At 60.2% G+C, this 15,575-nt stretch overlaps 1 protein-coding gene across 2 annotated transcripts in view; it reads right to left on the bottom strand.

Moving 5' to 3' along the window:
* Positions 1 to 760: 760 nt before the first annotated feature.
* Positions 761 to 15,575, bottom strand: part of PDXK (pyridoxal kinase) — a 31,528-nt gene continuing 16,713 nt past the window's right edge. The window contains exons 3-11 of one of the 2 annotated variants that reach the window (XM_060100407.1): positions 13,821 to 13,925; positions 13,118 to 13,201; positions 12,635 to 12,681; positions 11,919 to 12,004; positions 10,706 to 10,751; positions 8,442 to 8,553; positions 7,399 to 7,535; positions 6,371 to 6,437; positions 761 to 1,087 (exon numbers count right to left, since the gene is read on the bottom strand). In XM_060100407.1, the coding sequence (XP_059956390.1) occupies positions 1,011 to 1,087; positions 6,371 to 6,437; positions 7,399 to 7,535; positions 8,442 to 8,553; positions 10,706 to 10,751; positions 11,919 to 12,004; positions 12,635 to 12,681; positions 13,118 to 13,201; positions 13,821 to 13,925 (761 nt within the window). In that variant the 3' untranslated portion in view covers positions 761 to 1,010. Of the gene's footprint in view, positions 1,088 to 5,890; positions 6,122 to 6,370; positions 6,438 to 7,398; positions 7,536 to 8,441; positions 8,554 to 10,705; positions 10,752 to 11,918; positions 12,005 to 12,634; positions 12,682 to 13,117; positions 13,202 to 13,820; positions 13,926 to 15,575 lie in introns of those variants that run through there. The other variant, XM_060100406.1, reaches the window with a different exon arrangement.

Here is a 15,575-nt window from a genome sequence, read left to right on the forward strand (position 1 = left end):
CTGGGGCCTGCGGAAGGAGCCGGCTCTGCCCACCGTTTTCAGACGTCTGACCTCCAGACTGTGAACGAAGACATCTGTGTTGCTTTAAGCTCAACTAGTGGGGACATGTCACAGCAGCCACAGGGGACTGTCACCAGGAGGCGGAGTCCGGGCCAGGAGGGCCTTGCTGGCAAGCAGAGCAGCACAGGGTTGGCAGAAGCGGATCTGAGAGGTCGAGTCAGAGGCACTTGGGACAGGATCCCGCGTCCTCCCCCGCCCCTCCCTGCCTGTCCAGCAGGGCCAGGTGCTGCCCAGAGGCGACCTGAGGACTTATTTACAGAGATGAGGGCTGATCCTGGGGAGAGCAGGTACCTGCAGGGCTCACAGGACCCGCGCTGTCACCACCCAGGTGTGAAGGAAGCCGGAAGGAGCATGAGGCTTGGTCAGTGACTGAAGCTGGTCCTCAGAATCGGGCAGGGAGGGGCCGGGAAAGGGAGCCCAATCCTGCGGGAAGCCCGCCTGGAGCCCACTGCCCAGAGCATCCAAACCAGCCCTCCCAGGGCAGAGGACAGAGCAGGAGAGGGGACCTGGCCATGGCGGGCAGGACAGTGCAGGTCCTTTCCCGAAAGAGGGATGTCAGGTCCTTTCCCGAGGGAATCAGCTGCCCTCCGTCCCCAGCAGTAACCACTGCTTGGTTGGCTGTTTAACACAGCTTTAGGTCCTAGTTCACAGAAGGGAGCTCCTCTGGAAAAAAGAAATCACACTTCAACACAATCACCATGAAAATATTTATTTGCGATAATCATAAGTCAGTAAGACCAGTACAGACAGACACGGCCTCTACAGCACTGGAACGAGTTTTACGTTTAAAACGCATCCACACGCACACAGGTGGGGCTGGTAGAGGACGAGGCTAGTGAAACCACTGCCAGAAACACAGAGACCCCCCCGCCCCCCGCCAACTTGCAGCCGGGATCGAGGTGTGTCCCAAGGCTGCATCACTTCCCCCGAGAAGCCTCCAAAATCTGAGCTCAATTAGGGAAGAACTGGGTCGGCATCGACTGGCCTGAGTCAGTGCCTCGGTCCTCCAGTCGGTCCAGTTTTGCAACTGTTGGGGGAAATCCCAACGAAAATTCTAAATTAGAAAGTATGCAGCTTTAAATCTCAAAACATTCAAAACGCCACCCACATACTTCTTATCCTTCAGGGGCTGCATGGAGTAAATTAAGATTTCACTTCCATTTCCCCATATATCAACATCTGCACCTCCCATCATCAAGGTGACAGTCCCAGATATTTTGCAGGAATGCACTACGGCTGGAGTTTTGGGGCACAATGGGGGGGGGGTTGCTGCCAGGCTTACTGATTCCCCCTTTCTGTCCTGACCCCCCACCATGCCCTACACCCACCCTCCTTGGGCCAGAAGCTGGGTCCTCGGTGAGAAAGCAACTAGTGGTCCAAAAGCCGCTGACCCAGCTCCGGCTCAGAAGAGCATGAGAGGGTGCCCAGCTCTGCATCCTCGGACGCACAAGGACTAAGGGCTGCCTGGGGGCTTCACGAGCACAGGGGCCCTGGGTGGCGTGCCCTCCTCTCTGTCTGCCCAGTCCTGGCCCTTGCAGGGCAGTGATGTCCCAGGCCAGGGTGAGTGGCCCGTGGCCTCACGAAGGTATGTCCTCCCAGAACGGGTTTCCTGCTGCAGAAGATCGGGGACCTGCCCCATGCTGACGTGGGGCTGGGAGCTTCCTTCACTGCAACCCTGGAGCTTGGGGCCCCTCCCTGAGGGTCAGAGATGGACACAAGGTCTCCCGCCCTGAGCACAGGGCTCTGCTCAGCTCCGACAGTGGAAAGCTTTAAATACACCTGTTTACTCTGCCAGAAGTTAAAAAGAAAATTCTAGGAAGAACTTCCCATTCATATAAAGTTGTAAACTTGTCTCTAGGTCAGACCTAAGATGACTCATCAAATGACCAAACGAACACACCACGTCGTGAGCGCAAACCTCTAACGAAAGGCAGGAATGTAGTTTGTGAGACATCGTTTCTTAATCGGTGTCTTTGCACATTAAGAACAGGAAGCGTTCTGAACCAAGAATGAACTGCCGGAGTCCACGGGAAGACGCGCGCTACGGGGAGAGCTCAGTTTTAGGAACTAGGGCCCCAAGCAGGCCACGTGGCAGCGGGACACATTCACGGGCCTCCTCCCCGTGCAGCACAGCACAGACTACAAAGCCTGGTTCCAGTCACTGGACAGGAAAGACTAATGCCCCAAAGAAAAAGCCCCTAGAGGGCAGCTGCTGTGTGTCGCCTACCAGGGAGGGGGCAGGGACCTCCGCCCTCGTTGTCCCCTCCTGGCAGAGGCCGGAAGCGTGTGACTGGATTCTGAAACCACAGCGCTGTCTGTAAAAACGGGCAGTTCATGACACTGTCGGCCACAGAAGCTAACCATGCAAGGGTCCACCAGCTCTGCACAGCTCCAAGGCCACCCTTGTGTGGGCGGTGCCCGATCCCTGCTCTGTGGGGGCCCAGCCTGACCGACGCCCATGGGCCGCCCTGGAGAACATGGAAGGGTCTCCTGGGTGGATGTGCATCCTGACCAACAGGTCCAAGTTCAAGGCTTCCTGGCCTAGGGCCGTGGACCTGGGCTCCCAGAGCCGCCTCCCCCCGAGGGCCCACCAACTGACGTCCTCCCTCCTCTATAGACACGGGGGCAGCTCTCCAAGGGGTCCCGACGCAAAGAACCACCACACGAGGTGATGCGAAGCAAAGCCCCCTGCAGCCTGGCATGGGATGGAAACGGGTAGGCTCAGGATCTGAGAAGTGAGTCTGGGGGCCACGTGGCTCCCACCCACTCAGAAAGCCAGGACGGACCACATTCACCGCGTCCCTGCTGGCACATAACCCACTCCGCTCACTCACAATTGCCCTCCTTCTGGCCCAGGCAGGGGCTGGTGGCTCCTGAGCCAACCCCTGCCCCATGGGGAGACGTGTGTGAATGAGGCCTGAGACCAGGCAGGTGGCCGAGGCAGGGATTCCGGGTGATTCTGGCGCCGGGGTGGAGCACAGCCCAGCCCCGTGGTCACGGGTACTGATTCACAGACACGGGCCCCACCGCTGCAGGCAGGTGGTCCTGAGAGGGCGTGTGCACACTGGGGGTCCAGCGGCCTCCAGACGGAACACTGTCCCCCCTCTTCTCTGCCTTTCAACTGATGAGTGAACGTGAGGTTCAAGCGATGAGGTCAGAAGCGCCAAGCCAGGCTCGGCCACTGCAAAATGAAACATGCTCTGAAGACCGGTCCTAACAGTTTAAGGACAGGACAACCAGCAAAGCATCGTTGTCCTACCCCCGCTGGCCTGCACGGCAAGAGCAGCGCAGACTAACCTGGTTACCTTTGCAGGACTTGGCAATGATTCAAGACTGGTTAAAAAACAAGGACCCTATTTTGGAATCCATCTTTAAAGTCTCCAGGACAAGGTCTGAAATCTATACTCTGGTAATAAGCAAGCAATTCAGGGCCCATATCTCTCTCATCTTAAAATAAATGATTATTTTCCATGTTACTAAACTGTGGAAAGTGAATATAAAAAAAAGGGTAATTCTAACTTGGACCCAAACTGTATCAAAACCCACTGCGACTGCCATGGATAACTTCTAGATGGGAAATTCTGAACAGAGACAACTGGGGCCCTCTGTTGGCATCGTGACAGCTAGACTAGGTCCCAGCAGAAATGAGCCTGAGGTACACAGGTTCAGCAACATCACGACAAAAAGTCCACTTTGCTCGGGTGGGGAGGTCAAATGTGCTTTTTCCCACAGAAGCTAAGGTTCCGGAGCCTCGATCTCCTTCTCTTAGGACAGGGGGTTCAGGCCACAGCTCTCCAGATGGCTGGGGCTTTATGGCTGAAGGAGATAGAAGAGTTCATGATTTTATGTGAGGAACAATTCTCATTGTTCTGTGTATGATATCAAGAATTGAGGGTAAAACCCACTGCGGGGGCCAGGACTCTGACATAAAACTTAAAGAACCAGAGTGCATTTTCCTTCCAGTTCACGGTGCACACAGAACAAGCCACTACCCCCAGCACCATGTTTTCAGGGCGCATCTTCACCGTCTCATTGAAGAGAGAGAGAGATACTCTGGCTCTTTCCCTGGTCTTACACTTGTTCTCCAAGGTTTAAAAAAAAGAACAAGGAAAGAGAAGAAAATGAAGATTTCCCGCTGGCTGGCGGTGTGGCCGTCTCCCCAGCTACTTGGCAGTGACAGTATTTTCCATTAAAGGCTCTGCGGAGGCCCAGGACCCTGGAGGACTATGGCTGGTCCCTGAGCTGCCCTGCTGGGGGGCTGTCCCCCACCAGGCCACAGGCGTCCCCCTCCTCCTGGGCCAGCGGGCCCTGCAGGAACCAGGAAACATGACAGGGACACAGATGCCCTGACCCACCGGCCGCTGAGGGGAGCTGAGGCCCCCCCACCCTGCGTGCAGGCACTAACGCCTGAGAGTGACATCTGGAATGTGAGCAGAGTGGGGAAGAAAGAAAAGAAGAGGGTACAGAGAGTCCAGTGGAGACTGGCCTGCCTTCGTCCGGGGGCATTTCCAACAAAGGGCAGAACGCAGTACCGAGGCGGCGAGAGTCCTAGAGACGTGGGCACAGCCAGACGAGGGTGGAGGCTCCAGGAGAGGGCCTGCCTGTGGGGCGAGGCTCGGGGACAAGGGCTGCCCTAGGAGAGCCTGCTTCCCCAGGGACCACATCCGGGCCCTAACATCCTCCAACCTCCCTGCTCCCCTCCAGACTGTGGGCTCCTGAGAGATGCAAACCTCTGCAGCCCCCAGAGTCGGGGAGGGTGCTGAGGATGGGCAACCCTGCCTGAATCCATGCCTGGGGGTCCTCAAAATTCTGGGTAAAGTGGGGCCAGGGAGGTCACCCCCGCAGCGGCCGGCTGGACTGGTGACAGGGCCTGTGCCACGGCCGGCGCTGCCCCAGCCCGAGGTGTCTGACAGCCGCTGCTGTGAAGCTCCGCCCCCACCCGCTGTGGGGAGAGGCGGAGCTGCGGCGGCTCCAGGAAGCCTCTGGTTCTGGGCACCTGGCTGGCACAGGATGCCAGACTGCAGTGCTGCGGGGCGGGGGGGGGGGGGGTCAGGTAACTGGCCGATGGGGTTAAGCACACCAACAGGGGCGGGGCAGGAGCCCCCCCCGCCCTCTGTACCTGCACACTGACACGGTGACACGACACGGCTGCCACCAGCTGTAGGTGGCAAACATACAGCACCTGGCCTGTTCTGCCCTAAACTGGGTGACTTTTCCAAAAGGAGCCCCACACAGTGAACTCCCTACAGGCGCGCTCGGCCGCGTGCCAGCTTCTGTCCTGTCGCCCAGGCGGTCCCTAGAGACGCTCTGAGTTACAAGGCAGTCCCCCGACACGCGTGAGATGGGCAGAGTTTTGGGGTCCTGGAAGGTCCCCGCCAAAGTGACTGTGCAGCCTCTGTGCATCTGAGCTGCAGGAGCCCATCCACACCGTGAACAGAAGGGGAGAATCTGAAACCCCCAGGGGCCTACCCTGCAGCAAAGTAAGAGGCAAAAAGTTCTGAAGCACGAACACAGAAGGTGAGGTCGGACCCAGAATAAAGACATTTGGCATCATTTTTCTGGACATGAATACTATCCCCCGACTCGCTCTCAGAGATGCAAACACAGGGGTCTCCCTGGGCCTTGCACAAGGGACAGGGGTACACCATGTATCCCAAGCCAGCCTGGGGAGGACGCCCTCGAGACGTAACCACGGAGCTGGTTTTCCAGGAGCCTTGTGGGAGGGGAGCCGGGGTCCCGAAGTACAAATTTCTGTGATCACTTCGTTATTTTTAAAAAGCACGACCAGCACATTTTCACAATGAAGATCAGTGGATGCTGGACACTCATGAAAGAAGAAAAAAATATCAAGTTTCGGTCACAGCTCTAAGGCAGACATTACATTTTTCACAAGGACGGAAACGGAGACACCTAACGCTGGGCGTTAAGGAGGCGGGTTCGCGCGGCCCTCACAGCACCGTGGCTTGGACGACGATCTCCGGGTTCTCGATGTCCTTCTTGCTCTGGACCATCCTCAGCTCCAGCTGGGCCGGGCTGGGCTTCAGTCCTTCCCCAGCCCTGGCTGCAGAACGGGCAGAGCATTCACGATGGGAACAGAGCCAGCGGAAGTTATCCCGCATCTGTCTCGTCCTTCCCTCGCCTCTGTGGGAGCCCCCAATGCTCTGGATCACCCCTGAGTTCCCATCTCAGCAGGGAGCTCCACAACGCTGCCCCCTGCCCCAGCCCTAAAGGCCAACGCCAGGGAGATGGCGGGAGCCACAGCCCTGTTCACAATGCAGCACTGCACCCCTGCCAGCCCGTGAGGTGGTACCTTTTGCACACTTGATGGTCCGCTGCAGAACATGGTGCATGGCCGACACGGTCTTCTCACAGGCCACCTGCAGGGAGGAGAGGATACTGAGTCCCCCGCCCCCAGGCCACCTGGATGGGACTGTCCACTGACAAGGCACTGGGGACCCACAATCACATGTTCCTCCCATCACGGAGCAGTCGCTGCAAAGATCCCAGGAGAGCTGAGCAGAGAGGCCTATGTACTAAATGGACCACAGGCGACTCTGTCAATACTGCCTGGCATGTAGTAGGTGCTTAATAAGCGTTTCTGGAAGGAATCAGTTATAAAGAATCTACACGGGAAAGAGCTCCTGCCCCAGAGCTGGCCAAAGTCATTGCTTGCTGGCCTCTCAAAGTTAAAAACTCAGAGCTTCTCAGGTGCTGGGGAGGCAAGTGGACTCCCTCCCCAACACTGGGACCCGGGGCAGAACTTAATCTGGGGTAGGCTGAGGGAGACCGAGCGAGGCCTCCTCTGGGCACCAGCTGGCCGTGAAGCAGGTCCGTGCTCACCCTCCGCCCTCGAGGGAAGGGGGGTGGGGAAACCACAGCATTTCAGCGCTCACCCCTGAGGCCGTTGGTGAGGGGAAGGGCCCCATCCCAGCCGTGCATTTCACAACATGGAACTGACTGCTGGCGGCGGGGGGGGGGGGGGGGGGTGTGCCTGCCCCCCAGGGGAAGGACGGCTGCCCAGAGGGAGGTCAAAGGGCACGGGTGCGCCTGAGCACACGAGGGCACTGTGGACATTCACACACAAAGCGGGGGAACGGGGGACGAACCCCAGGAAGAGAGGGGTCTCCAGCAAGTCTGACTGCAGCGGCTGCGTTTTAGGACGAGCTGTTGCTGAATTTCCCTCCTGTGTGATGCTTCTAGACCCCGAGTTGCTGAGGCTACAGCTCCCCTGGCATCCTCAGCGAAGCCCTCCCTTTTCATCTGGCTCAGGGCCCGCCTTGGGCCTGGGCCCAGCGGACTCCAGCTCTTAACACATTCTCCCATTTGCGTCCCACTGACCTTGAGATTGTTGGGGTGCTTGTGCGTCCACGCCAACAGCATGGCGGCAAAGAGGTCCCCGGTGCCCACGAAGACTGCGTCCACCTTGCGCATCTCCATGCGGATGCGCTGTGTCACCACGGAGCCGTCGGGGGTCCCTGGGGGAAAGTGTCCGGCAGCTGGGCCCCTAGACCCTCAGCCGGCAGAGGCCCCGCGGCCCAGGAACCGGCTTGCCCCACCCTGCACAGCGTCAGGGAGCCCAGCCTGCAGGGATGCCCCAGCCCCCCAGTGGCTGCCCGTCCCAAGTGAGAAAGTGAGAGGCTGGAGCCCCAGAGGGCCACAGGGTCAGGGCAGCCTGGGGAACACCACGCAGCCTGAAGACGAGGGGCCGAAACATGCGATGCTGTGAGATGGGAGCCATGGGGGCGGGGGTAGAGCCGGAGGGACCGTGCTCACTCACTGAGGTCGGGGTGCGTGCGTGGGCGTGAGTGTGTGTGGATGCACGTGCATCTGTGAGTGTATCTGGGTGTGTAAGTGTCCTTTTGCACAGACACAGAGGGGGTGGTGACAGCTACACCTGGCACGGCTCTCCGGGGAAGCTGTGTCATTTTACACTGCGGCATCAGCATAATTAAATGACTGACACAGCCGAGCGTGAACGGTCCTCCCAGCGATGTCGGCATCAGCTCTGACGTGGGGGGGATGGGGGGAGGCAGGCCTGGGGACACCTGGTTCCCCGGGAGCCGGGCTCCAGCTGGGCTGGTCCACGTGACCCCCGAGCCCGTAAGAGGGGGCGTCATCCGTGTGCTGCCAGCATGGTTACAGACACCTGCGTGGGGACCGTGGGGGGAGCCGTCAGCACCCCACACTCCCCGCACCCCGATTCACAGAAACGTCTCCCGGCTCTGTTTTCAGTCGGATCTTTCTTGGAGCTGTCGGGAGTTGGGGAGACTGGCCACCTGCCGAGTCAGGCTTGATTTTCTTTCCACTGAACCCAAAGCTCGGAAGCCTCGAGGGACGCGGCAGGAAGGCGGGAGGCAGCCCGGCGCCGGGCGGGCACTTACGAGTCCTCTGGCTCCCCAGCGCGATCAAGTAGCCGCTGCCCCTCGGGGACGGCAGGTCCGAGCTGGTGATGACCACCGTGTCGGGGCCCATCGAGTGCAGCACGTCCATCACCTGCCGGACACGGGGGGCGCATCAGCCGCTCCGTGGCTGCCCGAGACGGGGCCCTGGCGGCCCTCGCCCCGTCTCCCACGCCCCTCAGCTTCTTACAGAGTCTGCCTGGATGGGACAGAGACAGCTAACAGGGGCCACACCCTGGGCCCCGCCCCTGCCCCGCAGCGACAGCTCTGCCAGGTCACAGGCGTCCCAGTTCCCTCCAGCCTCAAGTCCAAGGGTGCATGTCTATCGGTCCCACCCTGCACCCCACCTGTGCCCGAACCCCGGAGGAAGGAGCCAACCAGCCAGGCCACCGTCTTCTCCTGCCTGGGCTCCGGGGCGGCAGGAGCCGTGCCCGGCAACCACCAAGCGATGAGCGCTTCCACGCTGTCCATCCCGGGAAACTATGCACTCCTTTATCCATTCAACAAACGTCTACCGCCCCCTCCCCAGCAGCACGCCAGGGCAAAATGCTCACTGAGGTGAACTGGGGCTCAGGAGGGGTGGGAGGTGGGGGGCCTCGTATCAGGCAGGAGGCGACGCCACCACTAACCCTCCCCTCATCGGCCCGGGGCCTGCAGGCTGGGGAGGTAACCGGCCAGAGGGTCACAGGGTAATGAGGAACAGATGTCACTTTGGGTGGCTTTTTTTTTTTAAACAGCTGTAGGTGGTCCTGTTTTCCTCGTGCAAATGCCTCAGAGAAGTGCCTGTGAACACGCCCTGTGAGCACAGGCTGTCCCCAGCCACACACACACACACGTGTGCGCACAAACGCACATCCAAAGACCCCCCACACGTGCACACACTGCATGCATGCATATACCCCCAGCACACACATGCACGTATGTGTACTCCCACACGCCACATGCACACACACAACGCGTGCACATGCCCCAAGCGCAAGCATACACACCCCCTCCACCACACGCACGCACGCACACACATCACATGCACACCGCCTCCCACACATGAGGCGTGCCACCAGCCCAGCACCCACCCTGCACTGGGTACCATGAGTTTCCTCTGGTTCCCAAGCTGGGCGGGTGTGTTAGAGATGGGGTCACTGAGCCCACGGCCCTGCTTCTTTCCTGCCCCAGGGTCACCTGGCTCTGAGACCCCCCAACCGCTGTGCCAGCTCAGAGCAAGGCCCTCAGAGCAGGGAAGGGGGGTCCTCCCAGCCTGCTCTCCTGCCCCAGTGAGCCCTCCGCCTATTGGGGAAACAGACACACAGCCCCACGGGCCCAGGGGTGACCACGACTGGCTGCCGCCAGCTCTGACCCAGGGACCTGGCTCCTCCAAGTGTGTGTTTCCTGGACCGTGAAGTGAGCTTGGCCTCTGAAGAGGCCCAGACGTGGAAGGTGTGAGGCCCTGGCAGCCCCTGGTGCTCTGGGCATGCAGCGCAGGGGTGGCAGACCCCACCTGAGGCTAAATCCCAGCAGGAGACCTATGGACCCTCGGCTAGTACCAAGGAAGGTTGAAAAGAGCTTTGAAGAAATCTCGCCCAGGGCTGCGGTATCAGCTCCTGCCTGAGAGGCCCAGCCCGCCCTTCCCGTCTGGAATCCTGCCTTGTGGACTCCAGAAATGCCCAGCCAGCCCCCAAAGATACGGATCCATTATGTGCAAGAAATCCTCCCACTCACACACACGCACGCACACACACACACACACCCCACATGCACTCTGACAGGTGCAGGCAGACACACCCCGCATACACACACGGAGCCTGGGGTGATGCCCACAAGCCCGGAACACCAAGGACTGCCAGCTGCCTCCAGAGGCTGGGACAGGAAAGGATTCTTCCTACAGGCTTCTGACAGAGCACGGGCCAGCCGGCCATCCTGGACTTCTGGCCTCTGAACTATGAGAGCAAACCTCTGCTGCCCAGCCACCCCGTCTGCGGCACTTTGCGATGGCCCCAGACGCTCATTCAGAGACAGCTGGGACGAGCAGCGGGCGAACCCAGACCCAGCAGGCACTAAGCTGCAGGTGACCAATCAAGGGGCCGAAATGGAATGTGCAAAGGTTCCCCGGGCCTCGGGTGGCTGGCTGATGGGAAGCCAAATGTTGGCCACACAGGTGCCCGTCTCCTATGCCGGAGGGCGTGTGGCTGTCCCCTCCCACCGTGAGCAGGGCTGCCTGTCCCACGCCAGGTACGGGAAGGCCTCCTTACCGCTAAGGCTTCTTCCTGGCTGTGGATCTTTCTCCCGCTCAGCAACCTGGAAGGCAGACAAGCACAGCTCAGCCATCGCCTGTAAGAGCCCCAGGGCTACCTACGGTGCACTGGTGACCCCTCCTGCCCCACAGGGAACTGGCTGGCACCTGCCCGCCATCGCGGACCAGGCGGCCACCATGTCTGGGGACCAGTCAAGAGTCAGTTTGAAAGGGGACTCACGGGACTTCCCTGGTTCGAAACAGGGGGCCTGGGTTCGATCCCTGGTCAGGGAACCATATCGCACATGGGTGCCGCAAGTAAGCCTTCGCATGCCACAACTAAGGAGTCTGCGTGCCACGACTAAGACCCAGCGTAACCAAATAAATAATAAAATAAATAAAAATAAATTTAAACAATAAAAAGGGACTCACACGTCATGGGAGCGGGTTGAAGTTCCAGATTGCGGTTATAACGTTTACACATAACAACGGGGAAGGACGGCCGTGCACGGCACAGCACACGGTGCCCCTGAGGGCAGCCAGCGTCCTTGCAAACAGCTGCAAATCTCAGTGCACTATGTTCTTGAGCCACCAACCATCAGGGACCTCCGGGTGAGCCACCATCCCCCAGCATCGATAGGCCCGGGTTAGGGAACCCCAGGCCCCCAAGAGTCCAGGGGCCCCATCCCTACTTTATAGGGCGGCCCCGGGGCCAGAGGGGAGGTCGCTGCTGGCCTAACAGAGCCGAATGTGATGGGGACACACCCACTGCAGCGCTCACGCCCCAAGGCCCCAGGAGCCACTCCTCAACCCCCTGGGTGCCCAGCTCTCCTGTCCATCGGGGGGGCCGGGCATCGAAGAAAGGCCCTTGGAAACATGGCGCTGGGCAGCAGAGCCGGCATGGTCCTTTTAACCTTGTGCAGAGATGTGGGACGTGGGTTTCAGAGCTCCGGGGCGGTGGCCCGTGTCAGCCACGTGCACCCCCGGCTTTGCCACAGCGCCTCTGCCCCCTTCTGTCCCCAGAGGCTCTTGCTGCTCAGGAACCAGCATGACCACAGGGAGTCGGGGGGAAATGACCACCCACTGCTGCTGACAACCAGTGCCCGCCCTGGCACTCAGGTGGGCTGGCAGCTCCCTGCCCGCAGACTGGGACTCTCCAGCAGGGTCCCTGTCACTCTCCCCATGGGGATGGGGGGCGGGTCTAACTGCTCCGGCCGATTCAAATGACTTACTCAGCCTCAAACTGGTTGGGGGTGATGATGTCTGCAACTGGCACGACCTTCTCTCTGTAAACCGGAAGGAGGTCCTCGGGGACATACTGCGGGGAAAAGACAGGAACGGGCTGACGCATGAGGGGTGAGGGAGGGAGGCCGGGGCGGCTCGTGCTGTGGGGACTCCAAGGCTCCAAGGGGTCCCGAGGCAGGGCTGGGGCAGCCGGCCCCGACGATCCACCCTGACGATCCGGGTCAGGTCCCCACTAGTGGCTTTCCACCGTATCCGTGTGATGACACCGCCCGCTCAACCCACATCAGCGTCAGGAACCCAGGCCCGCAGTCTATTGGTGTGTGGCTGGTGGGCTGAGAGTGCCCTTTATGTTTTTAAATGGTTGGGGGGACAGTCAAAAGAAAAACAGTATTCTGTGACACGTGGAAATTAGAGGAAATTCAAAGCTCAGTGTCCACACCTGAAATTCGATTAGAAAACAGCCATGTTCGTTCTTTTGCAAATCATCTGTGGCTGCTCAAGCTGCAACAGGGATGCACGGCCCTGAAATACCTCCTCTGGGGCCCTTCGCAGAAACCTCTTCTGCCAGCCCCGGCCTCTCCTTCCCGACAAGGGACAAGGACATGTCTCTGGCCCGAGAGCAGTGTCTCGCCCAGGCTGACACTTCTAGAGTGCTGCTGTGAACAGCCCCATGGCCCGCACCCCAGCGCGGGGAAGCACTAACCATGGAGCCTTCTCCGTTCCACTTGTCTCCCATCACGGGGTCGCACACTGCGGGAGACAAAGGGCATCTTATCAGCAAACGTGGCGGCGCTGAGAAGAGCGCCTCACATCTGACTTGTCGTTGAGTTTCACACGCGCAACTAAAACGGGAAAAGCACGGCCTCCCGTCCTCATTTATCATTTACCTCCTTACCTGGCATTTTGCGTTTTGCTGTCTGGGCCCCACCTGGGGAGTCCCTCACCCCACCCAGGGACCGGGTGGTCACACACCCCACCCTGACACTGATCACAGCCCTGTGTGGTCACCGGCCTCTCTCACCCACCCCAGACAGAGGCCAGGTACACTGTGAGGACGCCTGTGAGGCTCTCGTCCCCAGAGGCCCAGCTGCTACAGAGCCCGTGTGCTGGGAGGAGCAGAACGTGAAGTTGGGGCGTCCAGAAGGAAGGAGGCTGAGCCGCCGCTCCTGGGGCTCCCAGCACCTACCGTACACGAGCCTGGAGTTCTGCTGCTTCAGCTCCTGCACGATGTCCACCACCATGGCCAGGAAGGACTTGTCTCGCGTGTAACCTTTGGGAAGGACAGAGAGCTCTCGTCACCCAACCACGGCAACAGCGCCATGAAGCCCCTCTGCCCAGAGGATGGCAGGCAGGGCCCAGACCCTGCGGCCGGGGCCAAGACACGTGCCCCCCACAACTGTAGGCACCAGGGGACACCGGGCAGTTCCCAATAGAAACGTTAACTTTTACAGGAAAGGAAGAAGCCGTGGGTGTACGAGGAATGGTTTCCTTCCTCTTTTCCATTTTCCAGAATCAGCATGTTCACTTCTAACCATGTATATAAATAAATGCAACCATGTGGGTTTGTAAATGAAACCAACACACCAGGTGGCAGCGTGTTGCTTATCTGGGTGTTTTTGTCCCAGACCCCTTCCCAACACCCCAACTGTCCCCCGCCATGGGCATGGAAACCCCAGTATGGAGACGTGGCACAGCCAGGACCCCCAAGGTCATGCTACCTGGACGTGGCGGTCACTAGGGCCCCACTGAGTTCCTGATGGCAGGACCATCCCTCCTCGAGGGAGGCAGGGACCAGGGAGCAGCCCAGGTCAGGGGTGGTCTGGGCCTCCCCAGCCCACCCCAGGTGGGCGCCAGGCTCCGGTTCTGGAACCCCGTCCCCTGGGCCTCACCCGTGAGCACGTAGTCATACTTGTTCACGTCGTTCAGCTTCAGCCCGTCGTACAGCTCGTGGAGCTCATCTGAGTTCAGCACTTGGCCCTTCCAGTGCGAGTAGCCTGGTGGGGGGAGGGCAGAACACGCAGGCCCTGACGCGTGGGGCACGCGGGCGACACGGCCCTCGGCAGGTCCCCCCGAAAGCACATCTGGCTCCGACACGTTCTGGGGTTGTTATTACTGAGTCCGGGGTCCACCCTCCCACTGAGTGCAGCGAGGGCCCAGCTCTGCAGGCCGCCTGAGGACGCCTGTGCAGCCTGCACTGCACCAACAGACAGGACGCAGGGTTGTGAAACTTCTCCCTGTCCTCGGCGGGGCACCTGAGAGCGTCCCCATCGTGTCACGGTCCCTGGCTTTGCCAGCCTCTCCTGTGCACGTCCCCCATCCAGGCTGAGCTGCTTGAAGACTGTTATCTGCGCACCCTGGCAGGTAGGGGCTCCTCGCAGCCCCACCTCCATCCAAGATGAGTTGCAACGGATCCAAGTCTCGGGCCAAATCCTGACCAAGAGCCAAATGTGAACTAGAAAGAGGCTGCGGCCCGGGTTCTTGGCCCGACAGGCACCCGGGTGAAGCGCCCACAGGGCAGGCAGGAGGCCCTCTCGAGGTCACTCGGGGCGGGCGCACCCCACCAGGGACACCCTGCAGTCCGCCCACGGCAAGTCCATCCTGGCAGCCCTCACGCCAAGAGGGACCACTCAAACGGATGGGTTCCTAAGCACATAAATAAAAGCCTCGGGAGGGCTGATTTCTATGACAGCAAAGTCGAGTGCAGACCACGGGAAGCAGATCCCAGCCACAGCCCCAGACCCTCCCTGCCGTCTCGGGGGCTGTCCTGCAGGTCCCGCACCGGCTGGGCTGTGGGCCTGGAGAAGGGGCCGCGGTGCCCTCTGTGCCCGCGGGGCGAGGGCTCTCCTGCCGCAGAGGGGCCCACACCCGACAACACCTGTCGGCAGTTCTCCAGGACGGCATGGCCTGGTGGATGCCCATTCACCCGTCGGGAGGGCCAGAGGCGAGGTGGGTCCCCCAAGGCGAGGTGACCCACCTCCCGCAGGGCTGTCCCCCAGGCTCAGGTGTCTGCTGGGAGCCGGCAGCCTCTGGCTGTGTCCCCGCAGGGGCTGCTACCACAAAACCCCACCGGCCCGGGTGGGAGGAACAACGGGCCTTCCTGCCCCTTGCTTTTCTGACATCATTCCAGACATGCTGGTTTCTTCTTTTCTTTTGTTTTGGCTGCGCTGCGTGGCTTGCAGGATCTCAATTCCCTGACCAGGGATTGAAACGGGGCCCTCAGCGGTGAAAGAGCCAAGTCCTAACCACTGGACGGCCAGGGAATTCCCAACACCGTGCGGTTTGACTCCGTTGCACATGTACTTCTCTTGTCCTAGGGCTGCTGTGACCAAGAACCACAGGGGCTCCCACAGTTCTGGAGGCCAGAGTCCGGGATCATGGTGTCGCAGGGCTGGTTGCTCTGAGAGCCCCACGGCTGGCTTCTCCTGCGTCCTCATGTGGTTGCCCCTCTGGGCATGTGTCTGTGTCCTAATCTCCTCCATGGGCACCGATCAGACTGGAGCAGGGGCACCCCAATGACCCCCATGTACCTTTTTTTTTTTTTTTGCGGTACGCGGGCCTCTCACTGTTGTGGCCTCTCCCGTTGCGGAGCACAGGCTCTGGACGCGCAGGCTCAGCGGCCATGGCTCACGGGCCCAGCCGCTCCG

This window comes from Mesoplodon densirostris, chromosome 5, assembly GCF_025265405.1.
Source record: "Mesoplodon densirostris isolate mMesDen1 chromosome 5, mMesDen1 primary haplotype, whole genome shotgun sequence".
Taxonomy (NCBI): domain Eukaryota; kingdom Metazoa; phylum Chordata; class Mammalia; order Artiodactyla; family Ziphiidae; genus Mesoplodon; species Mesoplodon densirostris.